The sequence below is a fragment of the Giardia intestinalis genome, chromosome 5, assembly GCF_000002435.2.
Source record: "Giardia intestinalis strain WB C6 chromosome 5, whole genome shotgun sequence".
In the NCBI taxonomy this organism is placed as follows: Eukaryota; Fornicata; order Diplomonadida; family Hexamitidae; genus Giardia; species Giardia duodenalis.
The window spans coordinates 727,751-741,591 of NC_051860.1; the positions used below are offsets into that span (position 1 = coordinate 727,751).

Here is a 13,841-nt window from a genome sequence, read left to right on the forward strand (position 1 = left end):
ATTCGTACCATTGTTTACTCTTATAGGAGCCTACGGTCAGTAAACTGCTGCGGAGCCTGTCCGACGCTCTACTTGCTCCTGGCCTTCATGTGCCGCCTCTTACGCTTGAGCTTGCGCATACGCTTCTTCGCCCACTTCGCCCTCATAATTTCGTTTTCAAAGTCCTTCTCCTGCACTGTCCTTTTACCGTTTAATGCAGTATTGCTTATGATGCAGAACACAGATTCCCATCAATATGGAGGAGGGTACAAGGCACACAATACCGCTCCAGGACATTGTACGCGAGGCGCTGGCAGAGCAGGTGGAGTCCTTCACCCCCATTAAACCACCTCCGCCGCACTTTCTCAACGAAATTGCAGCTGGACGTAATCGTCAAGCTGCTCGGAGCCAGATGCTTGAGGCGGCACGGAAGAGGGTTTCGGAAAGAAAGGACAGCAAACGGTCCCACACCGCCAACATGGATTACTTCACTGGTGATACTATTAATCTACGCCACCTTCGGGAGGAGAAACGTCGAGCAGCTCTCATTGTTGATCGTGCAAACTATCTAGAGCACGTGGAGGATACTCGTAAGCCACTGCAGCTCTCCAAGAAAGAGATTGAATTTCACAGTTACTTATCAGGAAATATCTATTCCCAGACGATTGTGCTCACCAATCCAGGACCAACGTCTCGGAGGTATAATATTCTACCTCCGGATGCACCTTTTACTTGCGCTACACTTGCAGGGGAGCTGAAGCCGGGGCTTTCTAAGACAATAGAGGTACTCTTTCGTCCAGAAAGCTGTGCAGATGCTCAAGGTGTACTTACAGTCCGAGCAAAAAATTTTCAAGCAGTAGTGCCAATTCGAGCAGCGAATGAAAAGGCTAATTTCGTGTTTTTAGATTGCTGTTTAGACAATAATGAAAGCTCTGACATCTCGAACATCAAAGTAGAAGAGATAGCGCCTTCAGACTCACGTAAATATAACAAAGTGTTTAACGTCGATCTGGGTCCAATGATGTGTCGCCACGCACAGAAGCACAACCTTAGTCTTATATTGCAACACAAGGCCACCATGCCATGGCAAGAGTATGTGCAAACTCATAGGTTGCCAATTCAATCACAATATGCAGAGCAACCTCAGGAAGTTCCAATCCTACATTCGATCCATGTTACAAGTGTTTCAGTAGAGAACTCTAGCGGTGAATGCAAGATGGATTTATATCTAAATAAGGAATCGTGTGAAGGTTGCTATTTTCCGCTAGATCCTCCGCTGAGCGGCATGCGAACAAAGCTGGGGAAAGACAGACACGCGCGCTTAGAGACTGCTATGGCTCTTGCAGAGAGCGTTGGGCTTCTGGATCCTGCTGGGGTAGGTATTCATCTGCGGACTTCGTTCAGAAAAGATGCGAGTCTGAATGCGGATAGCCCAGTCGCTGTTGGTTCTTTGTCCTCATCTGCTAGAGATAGGCCGGAATATCTGTGTAGAATGGAGCCGGATGGCATATTGTCCTTGGAGCTGGAGTTTGGAGATAACATACAAGCGACAGATACGCATATCGTTTCTATTCTAACTGCAGAACGATCGTCCTTGGAGATTCGGCTGCAAGGATACATTAGCAGTGGGTTTGTCGAGATATCTTCGGTAGGCTCTACGCCCCTATCTACCAAACCACGTAGTCTCATCAATATCAGCCAATTTCTCGATGGAAACTATACCCTTCTACCAGACCAGCTTTTGAATATTAAAACTAGCCTGTATACTGATGGAGTGCAGAGGCTTCCTATTTACATTAATATTAGTAGTCTTCCCGACAAGCTGCTGCATGTATCATTATTGGAGTATACCCATGAGTTAGCCAGAGGTATTGTGCCTGCAAACAGATTTCTTGAGAATCCACGAGCAGCATACCCCTGCGAATACATCGATACTGTTCGTCCAACTTCTACAAGTAGCTCGTCTCAATTGGGTATCTTTTCAATTCAGGATATCAAAACCCTTGCTGACATCCCAACAGAAGATAATGGTCAGATTGACAGCTATATGAAAATACTCAATCTATATTTGCATTTTTCTGAAAACATTACCACACCACAGAGATGCATCTTGGAACTTTCATACTATCTTCCTGGTGTGTATGCACCGATATTGCGAATTCTATTCACTGCTGTTCCTATCAGACGTAATCCAGCTTCAGTCAACATGCTGGAGACGGCATTAGCAGAACAGCTGCTGATAAACAGTTTGACGGAGCTCCGATCTGAAAAGAGAACCGATTATATATTTATTTCCAAGCCGTCTATTGACTTTGGTCTAGTTGCCGTATCTGAGACGGCCAGATTCTGTTTCAGCGTCCGTAATTGCAGCAAGACAGTCTTTTTCCCATTCATAGTGAGTATAAATCTGAAATCTCACGCAGTATCTATTACAGCGGGCCAGACTCCAGGAGGAATCAATTTCGTCTTGCATGATAACACAATAGAGGGGAAGAGTCGTAAAATCTCAGAGACTGTTGAGTTCCCAGATGTTGTGGAGATGCTAGATAATGCTAAGCGCACTTCAGCTATTGAAAAGCTGAAGCCGGTCATCACCACAGCTGGAATGGAGCTGAAGGGAGATGATGAAGCTTGTGAAGAAGATGTTTCTCAGTTGAAACAGGCTCTTCCAGGAAATGTTAATGAATTCCTCAAGCATAACAAGGTATTTGTACCAACTAATGTCCCAACCATCAGAACAACTCAAGGTAATACAAAAGCGCTCAAGGAACTAAAGATAAGCAAGCACTTGGCTAACAGCTGTCTCGGTACTAGCACTGGATCTGGATTAAGTGTCAGTGGAAAAGCTTCCATCACATTTGGGGTCACCCACTCCAACGACGCAGAGCACACCTCTTCCGTTCCTGAACTAGAGACTCTTAAGTCACGGATGCTGAAGAACAAAGGGAATATAACAGGACTCAACGATGTGCTGAGTGTTTATCCCTCTTGTGGTATTCTTCCACCTCGTACACAGGTGCAAATTAATGTGGAGCTTTGTCCTCTATCTATAGGTCCCATAGAGGCATTTCTGGTTATAAACACACCCTCGTCTCAATATTATGCCAATGTCATTCGGAGGATACAGGTACACTTGAAAGAGCAAGAAATGCGCATGTCAACTTATCAGTCTGGGTTGAACAAGACGGCCCTAGATCGCATCTACAAGGAGCGTTGCCTTGTAACAGTCCCCGAGCTCGAGCTTATACGCTATCAAGAAAAGCTTAATAATACGCGTCTTTACTCTGCGTCTGACAAACCTATAGACGGTATACTAGGCCATACTAGAAGCACGGCAAGTCTTACCCATGTTAGAAGCAGGAAAAGTCTTAAGAGCTTAACAGATACGTCTTCACTGGACGACGAGCAGCCGCTGTGGCTTGGGAATGCGGATACAAATCTTTCGGATGACACTAGAGATGAATTCCTCACTGAAACTCCCGAAGGAATCATGTCTAATGATAGAGACGTCTGTTGTAGGGTATTTGGTGTTGTTGCTGCACCATCTGTAGCATTTCTAGAAGAATTTATAGAGCCGACAATGGACAGCGTTAAGTCTGTTACCATTCATCTTAAAAATACTGGACTAACAGAGATAACCGTCAATCTAACTGTTCTGAAAGGAGATGCAATGCTAATCCAGCCCATCACCGATGAACAGCGAGCGATACTGACACCAAACTCACTCATGGCATTGGTTAACTCGACCCTTTTACGAAAAGATATTACACTTACATTGGGTGTTAACGAGACTATACCAGTAGACGTGATGCCTGGTGCCGAGCACGACTCTTATGTTGTGGCGCGCAAGGAGCTATCCTCTTTCGGAGCGTTAGCGTACAAAATTAGTAAGGACCAGCTAGATCTTTCTGACAACGTAATGCTTTCTGCAGTTCTTATTAAGGCCCGAGTAGAGTCTCCGCGGCCTTATATCTACCTTGCTAATGATCCACAGAATAAGTACATAATTAGTGACCCTAAGATACCCCTTACACCAGAGATATTCCTAGATACAAAGCCATACAAGCCGGTAGTCGTTGAATTCGTTATTGCTAATCCATCCGGCAACCCCTTTACTGCCGAGCTCACAACAGGTCCCGACTTGGTTGCTCCCAGTACTATCAAGATCCCGCCCAAATCAAAAACGTTTGCCGCTTTTGCAATTCTTCCAGATAGATCCGGTCAGATGACTACGTTTATTAATTTCCACGATTGTCCAGTGCGAATTACCCTTAACGCAATTGGACCAGATATTGTTATCTCTTCTCCCTATATTAAGAACTCTAATTTGTTGGTTGATCATCAAGGCATGGCAGACGACGTTCTTCCTATTACTGGGCCACTGGACCTCTCTAAAGACATGTCAGTTAGCCACAGACAACCAAAGAAGAGCTCAAAGTGGGACGAGATATTAGCCATTTTGCCAAACAGAATCATCCACGTGCCTCTTACTTACACTGAACTAACAAATATAATCTCTGACTGTGTGGATACGCGGTCAGTAGATAACGAAGGAGACGACCCCGGTGACCCTAACGAAGATGCAACACAATCACAGATGGAAGTACTAGATACTCATCTAGCCGGCGGAGTCAAGCTGCCCAGCTCGCAGCAAGAAGCCTTTGCCCCTGTAAATAGGGACGCAAATCCTATATACCGCATGACAATAGAGGACACAGGAAAGGTGGTGCGTCCCTTGCAAAATTATCTTGACATACTTGACAGCAAGAAATATGGAACCGTCATCTCTCAAACTGCAACTTTCAATCGTAGAGAAAACAATAAAAAGCCGCTAGATTTTTCTCGTATGCTGACAAGCAGAGAGCGATTCCTTGAAATCAGACAGTATCTGCCATCTATCTCTTTCAGCAAGACTGTCGGTGAAACAGCCAGTAGGGTATGTATTAATGTATTCAACCCCACAGTCACCGATATGGACGTCGATATCAATGTCTATGACATCCCCAGCAGCTTTATAGGACTGAGAGCTGCACGAGACACTTCTGGCCATATCTATTTACATCCCTCGGGACCATTTGTCTCTGAGTCTGTAGAGCACAAGCCTGATTTTGGGCGTCTAGGTCCAGAGTTTGACATGACTGTGCTGCATAGTGACCAGAATTCAGAATCAGCTACAATCAATACCCCTTCAACTCCAGCAGTGGACTCTACCACGGGTCACCATTTTGCAGCGCAGCTATTGCAGAGGAATGATGATAAGGGGAAAGGAATCAACAAGTATTTTAAGGCATCGCCTGAGCACGTGGTTGTTGGCTCTCAGAAGTCCGCAAAGGTCTACATAGAGACCATGAACTTTGACGCCTTTCGAGAGTTTGAGGGGCTACTAAGTATAAAAGGGCTCTTCTTGTTGCTGAAGTGTCAACGTGTGCAGCCTCAGATATCTCTCAGCGACGGTATTGAGCTTATAAACATTGCTGGCTCGTACGAGCGAGATACAGACTTGTTGCTCAATATTTCCAATCCTACGGATGACTGTATGTACACCTTGCTGTTGGACGTGCCTCCGCCCTTTGAGCTTCTTCAGAAGGAGCTAGCAGTTACCCCTACGCTTTTACGGCCGCACGGACTGCTCAGCTTCAAACTCATCTTACCTGCAGTCAATTGTCTCAAGATGGCGCAAAACCAGTGGGTTGGGAAAGTCCCGAGGTCTCTTGAGGCAGCAACGACAATTCTAGATTTACTCAAGCAAGAGAGGACCAAGTTCCTGTTTGATTCTACGCTCACCGTCATATTTCCAGAGTGTCGTGATGCGGAGAATACACCATATAATATTGTCTTCCCGATAGCATGTAGGATTGATGCGCCTGCCATCACCCCAGAGTTCAGTAATGTAACCTTTCAACCAGCCTTTGTGGGTGAGTACTCTACGAAGTACATCAAGATTGAAAATCCAATCCATCTCTCTGCGTCCTGGGAAATGCTCCACGTACCACTAGGAGATGCGCAGAAGGTTGCAAACTTGGCCATTAGGAAGCTTCCACCCATGCATCATTTAGAGAACCTGCGCGAGCTCAAAGAGAAATACCTAGTCAACGAGCTTAATGACATTAAGGCCATTCTTCAGGCTGTGAACAGCACGTTTACGGAGAAGGCTTATGGATCTCTGTTTTATGATGGGCTGACAAATACTATCATGGTCGATGATCCATCAGTCTTCACATTCGATTGCTTTAATGGAGTCATTGAGGGGCACAACAATACACACCCCTACAAAAACTTCACAATTACGGCCAGATTTACTCCTGCAGATAACACGAAGAACTGTGCACTGTGTGCTACCAAGGATGGCGAAAAGAAAATAAAATTCTTTTCAGTATTCTATATTAGAGTGTATGGTGGTGCCGGCGCGTGGATTTTCATGACTGGAGAGGTCACGGAAGATATCTTCCAAATATGATACTTTTGCAACTAGAAGATTGATGTGCTGGTACTAGAGATGCCTGTTGTGTACTGCTGCTTCAGCTCCTTATACTTGTTATCTATTGCTGTGTTTTGAAGATGAACCCGTTTCTGAAGGTTGTGATAGTATTCAGACATGTGGCTGTCAAAACTTACATATCCTTGGCCAGGGGGTGTCTTTAATTCACCCCCCTCAGCGAAGATATCACTTTCTACATACTGAGGTAGTAAGGATTCCTGCGGTGGGGGTGCCACGGTAACTAACGATGAAGGCTGCTCAGATGCAGGGTTGAAACCGACTTCAACCGCAGTGGGGCCAGGTGGTGCAGGTTTGGCCGGTTCATCTTCATGAATACAACATTGGCAAGGGCGTGGAAGCGGCGCAAATGATGGAACTGGTGGTTTGGGATCTGGATAGCCCGGGTGACGTCGCCTATGATGGGCCAGCAGGAATTCATAGGCTCCGAACATCTTCCCGCAATGTAGACATGTTGGTAGGGCCTCGACAACCTCCGGACGCACAGACATTAGCCTATACATCATGTTCTCTGTCTCATGCTTTTGTTGTATGTGCTTAATCTCAGCCTTCAGCCTCTCAATCTCTTGTTGCAGGGATACTGCCAGATTGGGATCTGTTTGAGGAGTGACAAGCTCTCGGAGATATGCCTCACACTGAGATGTAGTGTAGAGAAGATACTGTGCAAAATATTGCTGCACTTGGCAGAGCTTTACCGCCCAGTTTGGTGTGTTTCTACTGCACACAAAAGCCCCTATATCTCCGTACACTAATGAACTCAGTGACGTGTTCAATCTAGCTATGTCCATATAGTCAGGGTTTAGCTCCATAACCTGCCGTTCATTAAAAAGCCCTGTGGTTCTTTGAAAGGTAAATTCGCTAGTTGGCGTGAAGTCTATGGTAGAAAACGGTTCCATAAGCTGTAGCTCCGCTCCAAATGTTTATTAAAAGTTTTGAAGATGTCAGGCAAGTACGACTCGTCCCTCACCGTCTTTAGCCCCGACGGACACCTTATCCAGGTCGAGCATGCACATAAGGCGGTTGAGCGAGGAACATCTGCGGTGGCAGTCCGCTCTGCAGCAGGCATTGTACTTGCCATTGAACGTAAGCAGACAGCAAGGTTACAGGATCCACGCGCCTCCCAGAAGATCTTCGATGTAGACGACCACATCATTGCAACATTTGCTGGACTCACGGCCGATGCTCGCGTCCTTATTGATAGGGCAAGGCTGGAATGTCAAGCGTATAGGATGACGTATGATGTGGCCCCGTCTGTAGAGATAATTGCCAAGGCTGTTGCGAGCATTCTACAAAGCCACACGCACAGGGGAGGCACTAGGCCCTTTGGGGTCTCGATCATTCTGGCTGGAAATGATCTCAATGGTTCCCATGTATTCATGTGTGATCCTTCCGGAGTGTATACCGAATGGAAGGCACTGGCCATCGGAAACCAGTGTGTCACCATAATAGAGTTTTTGGAGAAGAAGCTAAAGGAGGGAGAGCCGCAGAACACAAATGATGCACTTTCATTAGCAAAGGCTGCACTCAGTGAGCTTATTGATGTCAACGATGAGACATTTCAGTGCAAGGTATTGAAGGCCTAGACCACTTCACTGCTCTTGTTACAGTCGTTCCTATGTCACACTTAACGATCAAGCATACTCTGACAGAGTAAGCGTCCAGCGTCCACTTAATTTACAGTAAATAACATCAGTTTCGACTCACGCTTATTCTATTCTTCACAGATGAGAGATTCTCGTGGTACATCGCTGTTGAGATGTTGTCTCTGCGTTCAGTCATGGAATTTATGGAGCGAAGGCGCTTGGAGAGACAGTCACTCATTTGGAACTTGCTGGGAGCTTCTCCAGAAGGACCACTACCTGCCGTTCCAGATAAAGAGGCCGCTGAAACGGGGATAGGTCCACGGGACGTTTTGACATGCTTCATATACGGAGGCCGTATCGTACTAGGATCAGTGACGCCGGCTGCTTCCTGACGGCGAATGGGCTGTGCCCGCAACTGCCCTGGGTTAACTCCGTGCTGCACGATGTTGATATTCATCGGTGAGTCATCCACGTAGTAGTTGCAGGATATCCCCTGCGCTGTAGGTTCATCGTCTAAGAAACCATTGAAGGTATCTGCAGAACCTGCTGGATTACCGCACCCAGGCACCTGGGCTATCCCTCCCTTTGTGTAAAGAAATGCTTCATGATTGACTGGGCCACCAAGTGTCCCACCAGAGGTGGGCTCATGCTCAGCTCCAGCTAGGAAGTCCTGATAGTCACAATCTGTCTTTGCTACAGCAATCTGTTCGGAGAGGATGGTCTGCTTCCTCGTGTCACCCGTCACATTACTACCAATCACATTGTCTACGGCCCCGACAATTCCCTGCAATGCCCCCCGCAACGTGCCATCGTGATCAAGCGCCGTTGTTGCCTCATCTGTTAAAGCGTTGATCCCTCGCAAAAAGGCTTGCTTCATTTGGTCCTTTAAGCCCTTCTCCTTGACAAGGTACTCATTACGCTCTGCCTGTAACAGCTCTATTTCCTGCTTGTACCGCTCACGCTCCTCCTTAAAGTAAAGCTCCCTTTCCTCCCTGACTTTGGCTACAGCGTCGTGCGCATCCTCAAAGACACGCATATAACGCTTCTTATAGCATATAAGCCTCCAGTGTGTGAGTGCGTTACGAATCATCCTTCCTCTACGGAGGTCATCCATCGTGCTGATTACGTGATTGTGACTGGCTTCAAGTCGTGCGTTACGTTTCCACCGGAGGAGTAGTCTGTGGAGCATGAGTGCATCCCTTTTCTCTTGCTTAAGATGGCTAATGAAGTCTGACATTCTCTCACAACACTCTGTTTTATGGACTTCGAGAGCCTTCAAGGCCTTGTGCTCCTGTTGAAGCTTTGCCAGTTCTTGTTCGGCATATGCCAATTTCTCTCGCAATATGGAGTTATCCTTAGAGAGAAGGGCTACCTCGTGCTCAACAGATTCGCTAACACCTTGAGCATAGGCATCTAAAACCATTCTTCTAAATGTGTGCATAGCGTCATCCAAGCCCATGATAAAGATGCCATTTTGGCTTGATGGTAGTGCACCAGTTGATGCATGTTGTGTTCCATTAGAAAAAGAATGAGTCCCTGTGCCTGGCGGGGCTCCAGTAGAATGCCCGAGAGAAGTTGTTGTAATAAAAGACTGTGACGGATGCTGCTGGCTTGCATAGCTAATGTTATGCTGGGTGGTAGATAGTGCGGCAGACAGTGGGACTGGTGGAAACGAAGCGCTATTTTGATTCCGTTTAGGCTCCACAACTTGAGCTAAATACGCGTCAGAATCAGGTAATCCACTACTATGCTCGTCATGTCTTTGCGATTTGCTCAGCTCCACGTCTGGCTCGGCCTGTGGGGCGGGATCTATCAAATCAAGTTGCTCGTGTTCCTGAAACGAAACGGTTGCATTTTTGGCACTTCTTGGCCGCCGACCACATTCGTGCTTGTAGGATGTCGATAAAGACTCTAGTATGGATGCATATGAAAGGTTAGTGCTCATAAATCACCAATTGTAAAATTTCACACATAATATTTTTGGCGAAGCCCACGATTAATGAGCTCCTCTAGGTCTACCTCATCGGCACGCCGCACCCCAGCACGAGCAGGGTCAACTGCCAGTCGCGCTACGTCACAGTCTACTCAGGGCATATCCTCTTCAAATAGGGTAGCCAGCTCAGCAGCGCAAGATAGGCGCACAGTGTCTAATACTTCTCGAGCATCCTCCAGTACATCACGGTCAGCATCCAACGCTGTCAGAAACAGGAGCCTGCCGAGCACAAATGTCGCGGACATGTTTCATGCGAAGTACGGTCGCCTGGACACAGAATCAGAGCTTGAAAAGCGCATTATCAAACAGTTAGAGTCCGAGTTAATTAAGGTAAAGAAGCAGCATGAAAAATCAATTACTGAAGCAGCCAATTTACAGCGTTTATTGGACGAACGTGGAAGGGAACACGACAAGGCGGCAAAGAAGTTCCACAATCTTCGAAAGCAACTAGATGACCTTAATGATCAGCTTGCACAGACAAAAGACGAAAAAGTGCAAGTTGGAATGCTTGTAGAGCGACAGAAGGAGCAGACGCTGGCTGCCTCGGGAAACCTGAATCGGTACCACATAGCCGTTAAGGATCTTCAGAAAAAGGTCAATGAGCTTCAGGAGCAGAGGAATCTTGCAGAGACTACAAATCTGGCCATGAAGCAGGAAATTAAGAAGCTCAATTCAGAGACAGCCTCTCTAGAACAGTCTAACGCAGCACTACAACGACAAATCGACAAACTGAGTGAGTTAATGTACCTAAAGTTTGAATAGTCTCCATCGTACAGTATCGTTCCTGTCTTTGGTGTCTTTAGTATCAGTAACTCACTATGATAGCTTCATAAATTTGTTTCTGGTTAATTAAATAAACCTCTGATGGAGGACACTCACAACAGTGCTCCAGAGGTGGCTGCGGCGGATTTCAAGATTCTGTGGTTGCAGATCCTTGATTACAAGCCTGCTCCCCTCTACTTTTCCCTTCTTGACAACAGTGAGCGTGTGAATTTTTTCGTAACGGGGGTTCCTTACATCCTGACGCAGACGCATCTTAACCTTGTCTTTTCTTTCTTTGGGAGCGTGAAAGAGGTTATACTCCGAGACTTTGCTCTGAGAACGGCGCAGCCGCACTGGTCTGTCTGCGGTCCCCGCTTGCCACGGTATGCAGAAATCCGCTTTGACTCGTACCCAGACAAACTGACAGACTACACAGAAACAACTCTTTACTTTAATGGCAAGGACGTGAGTGATAAGAAGGACTCTGTCCCGCTGGAGTATAACTTTCTGTCACTTGTAGCCATGTATACACAAGCATACGTTCGGGATACTTGTATGCCCGCAGATATCCTTGCAGAAGTGGCAGAGATATTTGTGAGAAAGTACGATGCATATTTGGGAGAAGCAGCGTCTGATCGCTCTCAGAAAGATGAGGATGGATGGAAGACGCTTAGACCTGACAGCAAATACTATAGGAACACCTATGTTTCGAAGAATAAGATATTAGGAATAGATGAGGAGTACACAGCTATGAAGCTTAAACAGATGAACCAAAAGATGGTGGAAAAGGGCTTCTATAAGTTTCAGCAAATAGAGAAAAAGCAGAGCGATTTGGAGAAGCTGAGACGCCGGCATGCGGCAGATAAGGAGGTTATAGAGAGGATGCGCTGCGCTGGCCGGCTCAATCCCTTCTTGCACAACATGAAATAGCTATTCCAGGACGTCTGTCGTTTTCCTGAGATAAGTGGCAACAACGCGGGCTGCCTTATTCAGCACGAAGCGCATTCTATCAATTGAAAAGTAGATCCGTCGTTGATATTTTGATATCGCCTCTATCCGTGTTGCACGGGGAAGCGCGGGCCTGTCATTAAAGTAGGGTACTGCCACATTAGCAATGGCATAGCTCTTAAGAGGTAACGACGGAGCAATGATGGACACTTCCAAGAGCACATGTGTGGGTTTAAGAGCCACGTCAAAAGGCAGAATAAACTGAGCTGTTTGCAATAGGTTGCCACTACGAGGAATAAAAATAGCATCTGGGTGTTTGTAAAGAACAAAGCATAAGGTCGCCCAGACGAAGTTCCGCTCCATGGGGGAAATCAGCAAGCCATCAGGTTCATAGAAAAAACACTTCGCTAGCCGCTCTCTTAGTGTGTGTATAGAAGATACATTTATAACAGTATTACCAATCAATAGCAAGGGCTCTACAATGTTACCGATATAGCGACAACTACTTTGACCGAGTGCAAGAGCATCGGGGCACACAAGCTTAATTACATTAGTCCCTGTTATAAAGGCCTTCATAGCGTGTGGGCTAAACATCAATGTGTGTAGTTGCATAGCGTTTGTATGTTTAATAGAAGGTGCTGTGCAATTCGAAAACATAGGAGCACAGACACTAGCACCATCCTCTACTTGGTTGTTGTAGGTATTTGTGGGGTCTTGACCTTTCTCTGGAACAACAGTGTCTTTGGATGGAAGATATGCGCAGCCCTCGCCAAACGGCTTCTGATCTTGATGCATGCTCTGACGCAGACGAGATTGTGCTAGTATAGGGAACAGTGCTGAGGATGTTTGGTTGTAAAGGTCATTTGGAGCGCATGAAGAAGAGGTTGGCGCGGCAATAGGATCCCTGATTGCAGATACTACATATTCTGGCACAAGCCTTTCTCCACGGTGAGAGACCGATGCTGTGGAAGGTCGTATACCAGCTGTAACTTTTGGTGCAGAACATTTTGTGGGCAAGGGAGTAAGTTTGTCATAGCTTCCAAGGAGGTAACTTTTGAGATACTGATCGGCAGAGAGGTGGCCGTCCTTCAATTCATGGCTCCTTTGCTGCAGAGCCATGAGGCATGCCTGAATGAGCTTTTCATTATCTTTAAGCTGTGTCTTCAGCAATTGATTCCGCGAGTCTACTTCATTGGAGGCTTTTGCAATAGTGCGTCTCAGAATGTCTCTATCTTTGTAAAGATTCTCCAACATTCCATGGAGATCTAAATCAGTTTTCGTATCTCGAAGCGTGGCGCACAGTGAAGCTGTTTCGGTCGTGCTACTAGTAGCAGCCAGGTCAGCAAGTGTGTTACATTTTGTAGCATTGGCTGATGAAGGCCGCACCAGGCGAGTACCTTGTGTCCTTTGGCGCTGAGATTGCTCCATCTGCAGTTGCTTGAGCCGGTTATCAAACTCTCCGGCAAAAATGGGATTAGTATTGCTATGAGACGAGGCAGATGCTTCAGGGCTTGCAGAAGACTTGCTACAGCTGCTTTTCTGAGACTCTCTCCGGTGCCTTGAAGATGTAAGGGGAGACACCTGTCCACCGGTACAGCCACGATCAAGAGGGTCAGAGTGATCGCTATCGTCCAGAATGCGCTGTTGTATCCGATATACTTGCGAGGCCAAGGACTCAGCCCGCCGCTTACTCCGCAGTTCTGAGATAGAGAAGCTTTTTAGGACATCGTCACTAAGCTGGGCAAGAAAGTCATCCTGCAGCAGCCTGGTCTGGAACTCTGCCACTGCAGATAGCTGGTCAGCTTGTGGGGGCGGACTTTCGTGGGTTGGAGCTGCAAGGTAGGGCTTTACGTCAAGGATGGTTGCGTCTCGCAGTCGACGGGTGCACGTCCGCAGGCGCTCGTCGCGAGGGCGGGGGTCCAGCATACACAGCAACTTTGCTTTTCAAAGAGAGCTAGAGAGTCTATCCATTCTGCTTCCGGGCAAGCGTGACAGTTTGGCCGAGTGGTTAAGGCGATTGACTAGAAATCAATTGTGCTCCGCACGCATGGGTTCGAATCCCATAGCTGTCGCTTTCGCC

The 13,841-nt window shown here is 46.8% G+C and overlaps 7 protein-coding genes and 1 non-coding gene across 8 annotated transcripts; 5 read left to right on the top strand and 3 right to left on the bottom strand.

Moving 5' to 3' along the window:
* Window positions 1–235: 235 nt before the first annotated feature.
* Window positions 236–6,436, top strand: GL50803_0010034 (uncharacterized protein; the record flags this gene model as incomplete). Its single annotated transcript, XM_001705039.1, has 1 exon — window positions 236–6,436. The coding sequence occupies one exon, from the start codon at window positions 236–238 to the stop codon at window positions 6,434–6,436; it is 6,201 nt and encodes a 2,066-aa protein (XP_001705091.1).
* Window positions 6,437–6,447: 11 nt separating this feature from the next.
* Window positions 6,448–7,371, bottom strand: GL50803_0010033 (uncharacterized protein; the record flags this gene model as incomplete). The annotated part of the gene is made up of 1 exon (XM_001705041.1): window positions 6,448–7,371. The coding sequence occupies one exon, from the start codon at window positions 7,369–7,371 to the stop codon at window positions 6,448–6,450; it is 924 nt and encodes a 307-aa protein (XP_001705093.1).
* Window positions 7,372–7,413: 42 nt separating this feature from the next.
* On the top strand, window positions 7,414–8,058 carry GL50803_0015099 (20S proteasome alpha subunit 4; the record flags this gene model as incomplete). Its single annotated transcript, XM_001705042.1, has 1 exon — window positions 7,414–8,058. One exon carries the CDS (start codon window positions 7,414–7,416, stop codon window positions 8,056–8,058), a length of 645 nt encoding a protein of 214 aa, XP_001705094.1.
* Window positions 8,059–8,164: 106 nt separating this feature from the next.
* On the bottom strand, window positions 8,165–10,003 carry GL50803_0017155 (uncharacterized protein; the record flags this gene model as incomplete). The annotated part of the gene is made up of 1 exon (XM_001705043.1): window positions 8,165–10,003. The coding sequence occupies one exon, from the start codon at window positions 10,001–10,003 to the stop codon at window positions 8,165–8,167; it is 1,839 nt and encodes a 612-aa protein (XP_001705095.1).
* A 54-nt stretch (window positions 10,004–10,057) lies between these two features.
* On the top strand, window positions 10,058–10,813 carry GL50803_0010027 (uncharacterized protein; the record flags this gene model as incomplete). Its single annotated transcript, XM_001705044.1, has 1 exon — window positions 10,058–10,813. The coding sequence occupies one exon, from the start codon at window positions 10,058–10,060 to the stop codon at window positions 10,811–10,813; it is 756 nt and encodes a 251-aa protein (XP_001705096.1).
* A 102-nt stretch (window positions 10,814–10,915) lies between these two features.
* On the top strand, window positions 10,916–11,743 carry GL50803_0017154 (Ribosomal RNA-processing protein 7; the record flags this gene model as incomplete). The annotated part of the gene is made up of 1 exon (XM_001705045.1): window positions 10,916–11,743. One exon carries the CDS (start codon window positions 10,916–10,918, stop codon window positions 11,741–11,743), a length of 828 nt encoding a protein of 275 aa, XP_001705097.1.
* GL50803_0013999 (uncharacterized protein) lies at window positions 11,744–13,687 on the bottom strand (the record flags this gene model as incomplete). Its single annotated transcript, XM_001705046.1, has 1 exon — window positions 11,744–13,687. The coding sequence occupies one exon, from the start codon at window positions 13,685–13,687 to the stop codon at window positions 11,744–11,746; it is 1,944 nt and encodes a 647-aa protein (XP_001705098.1).
* Window positions 13,688–13,751: 64 nt separating this feature from the next.
* GL50803_00t0049 lies at window positions 13,752–13,833 on the top strand. The gene has a single exon. It is a non-coding gene; the product is annotated as a tRNA-Ser (tRNA).
* Window positions 13,834–13,841: the final 8 nt, after the last annotated feature.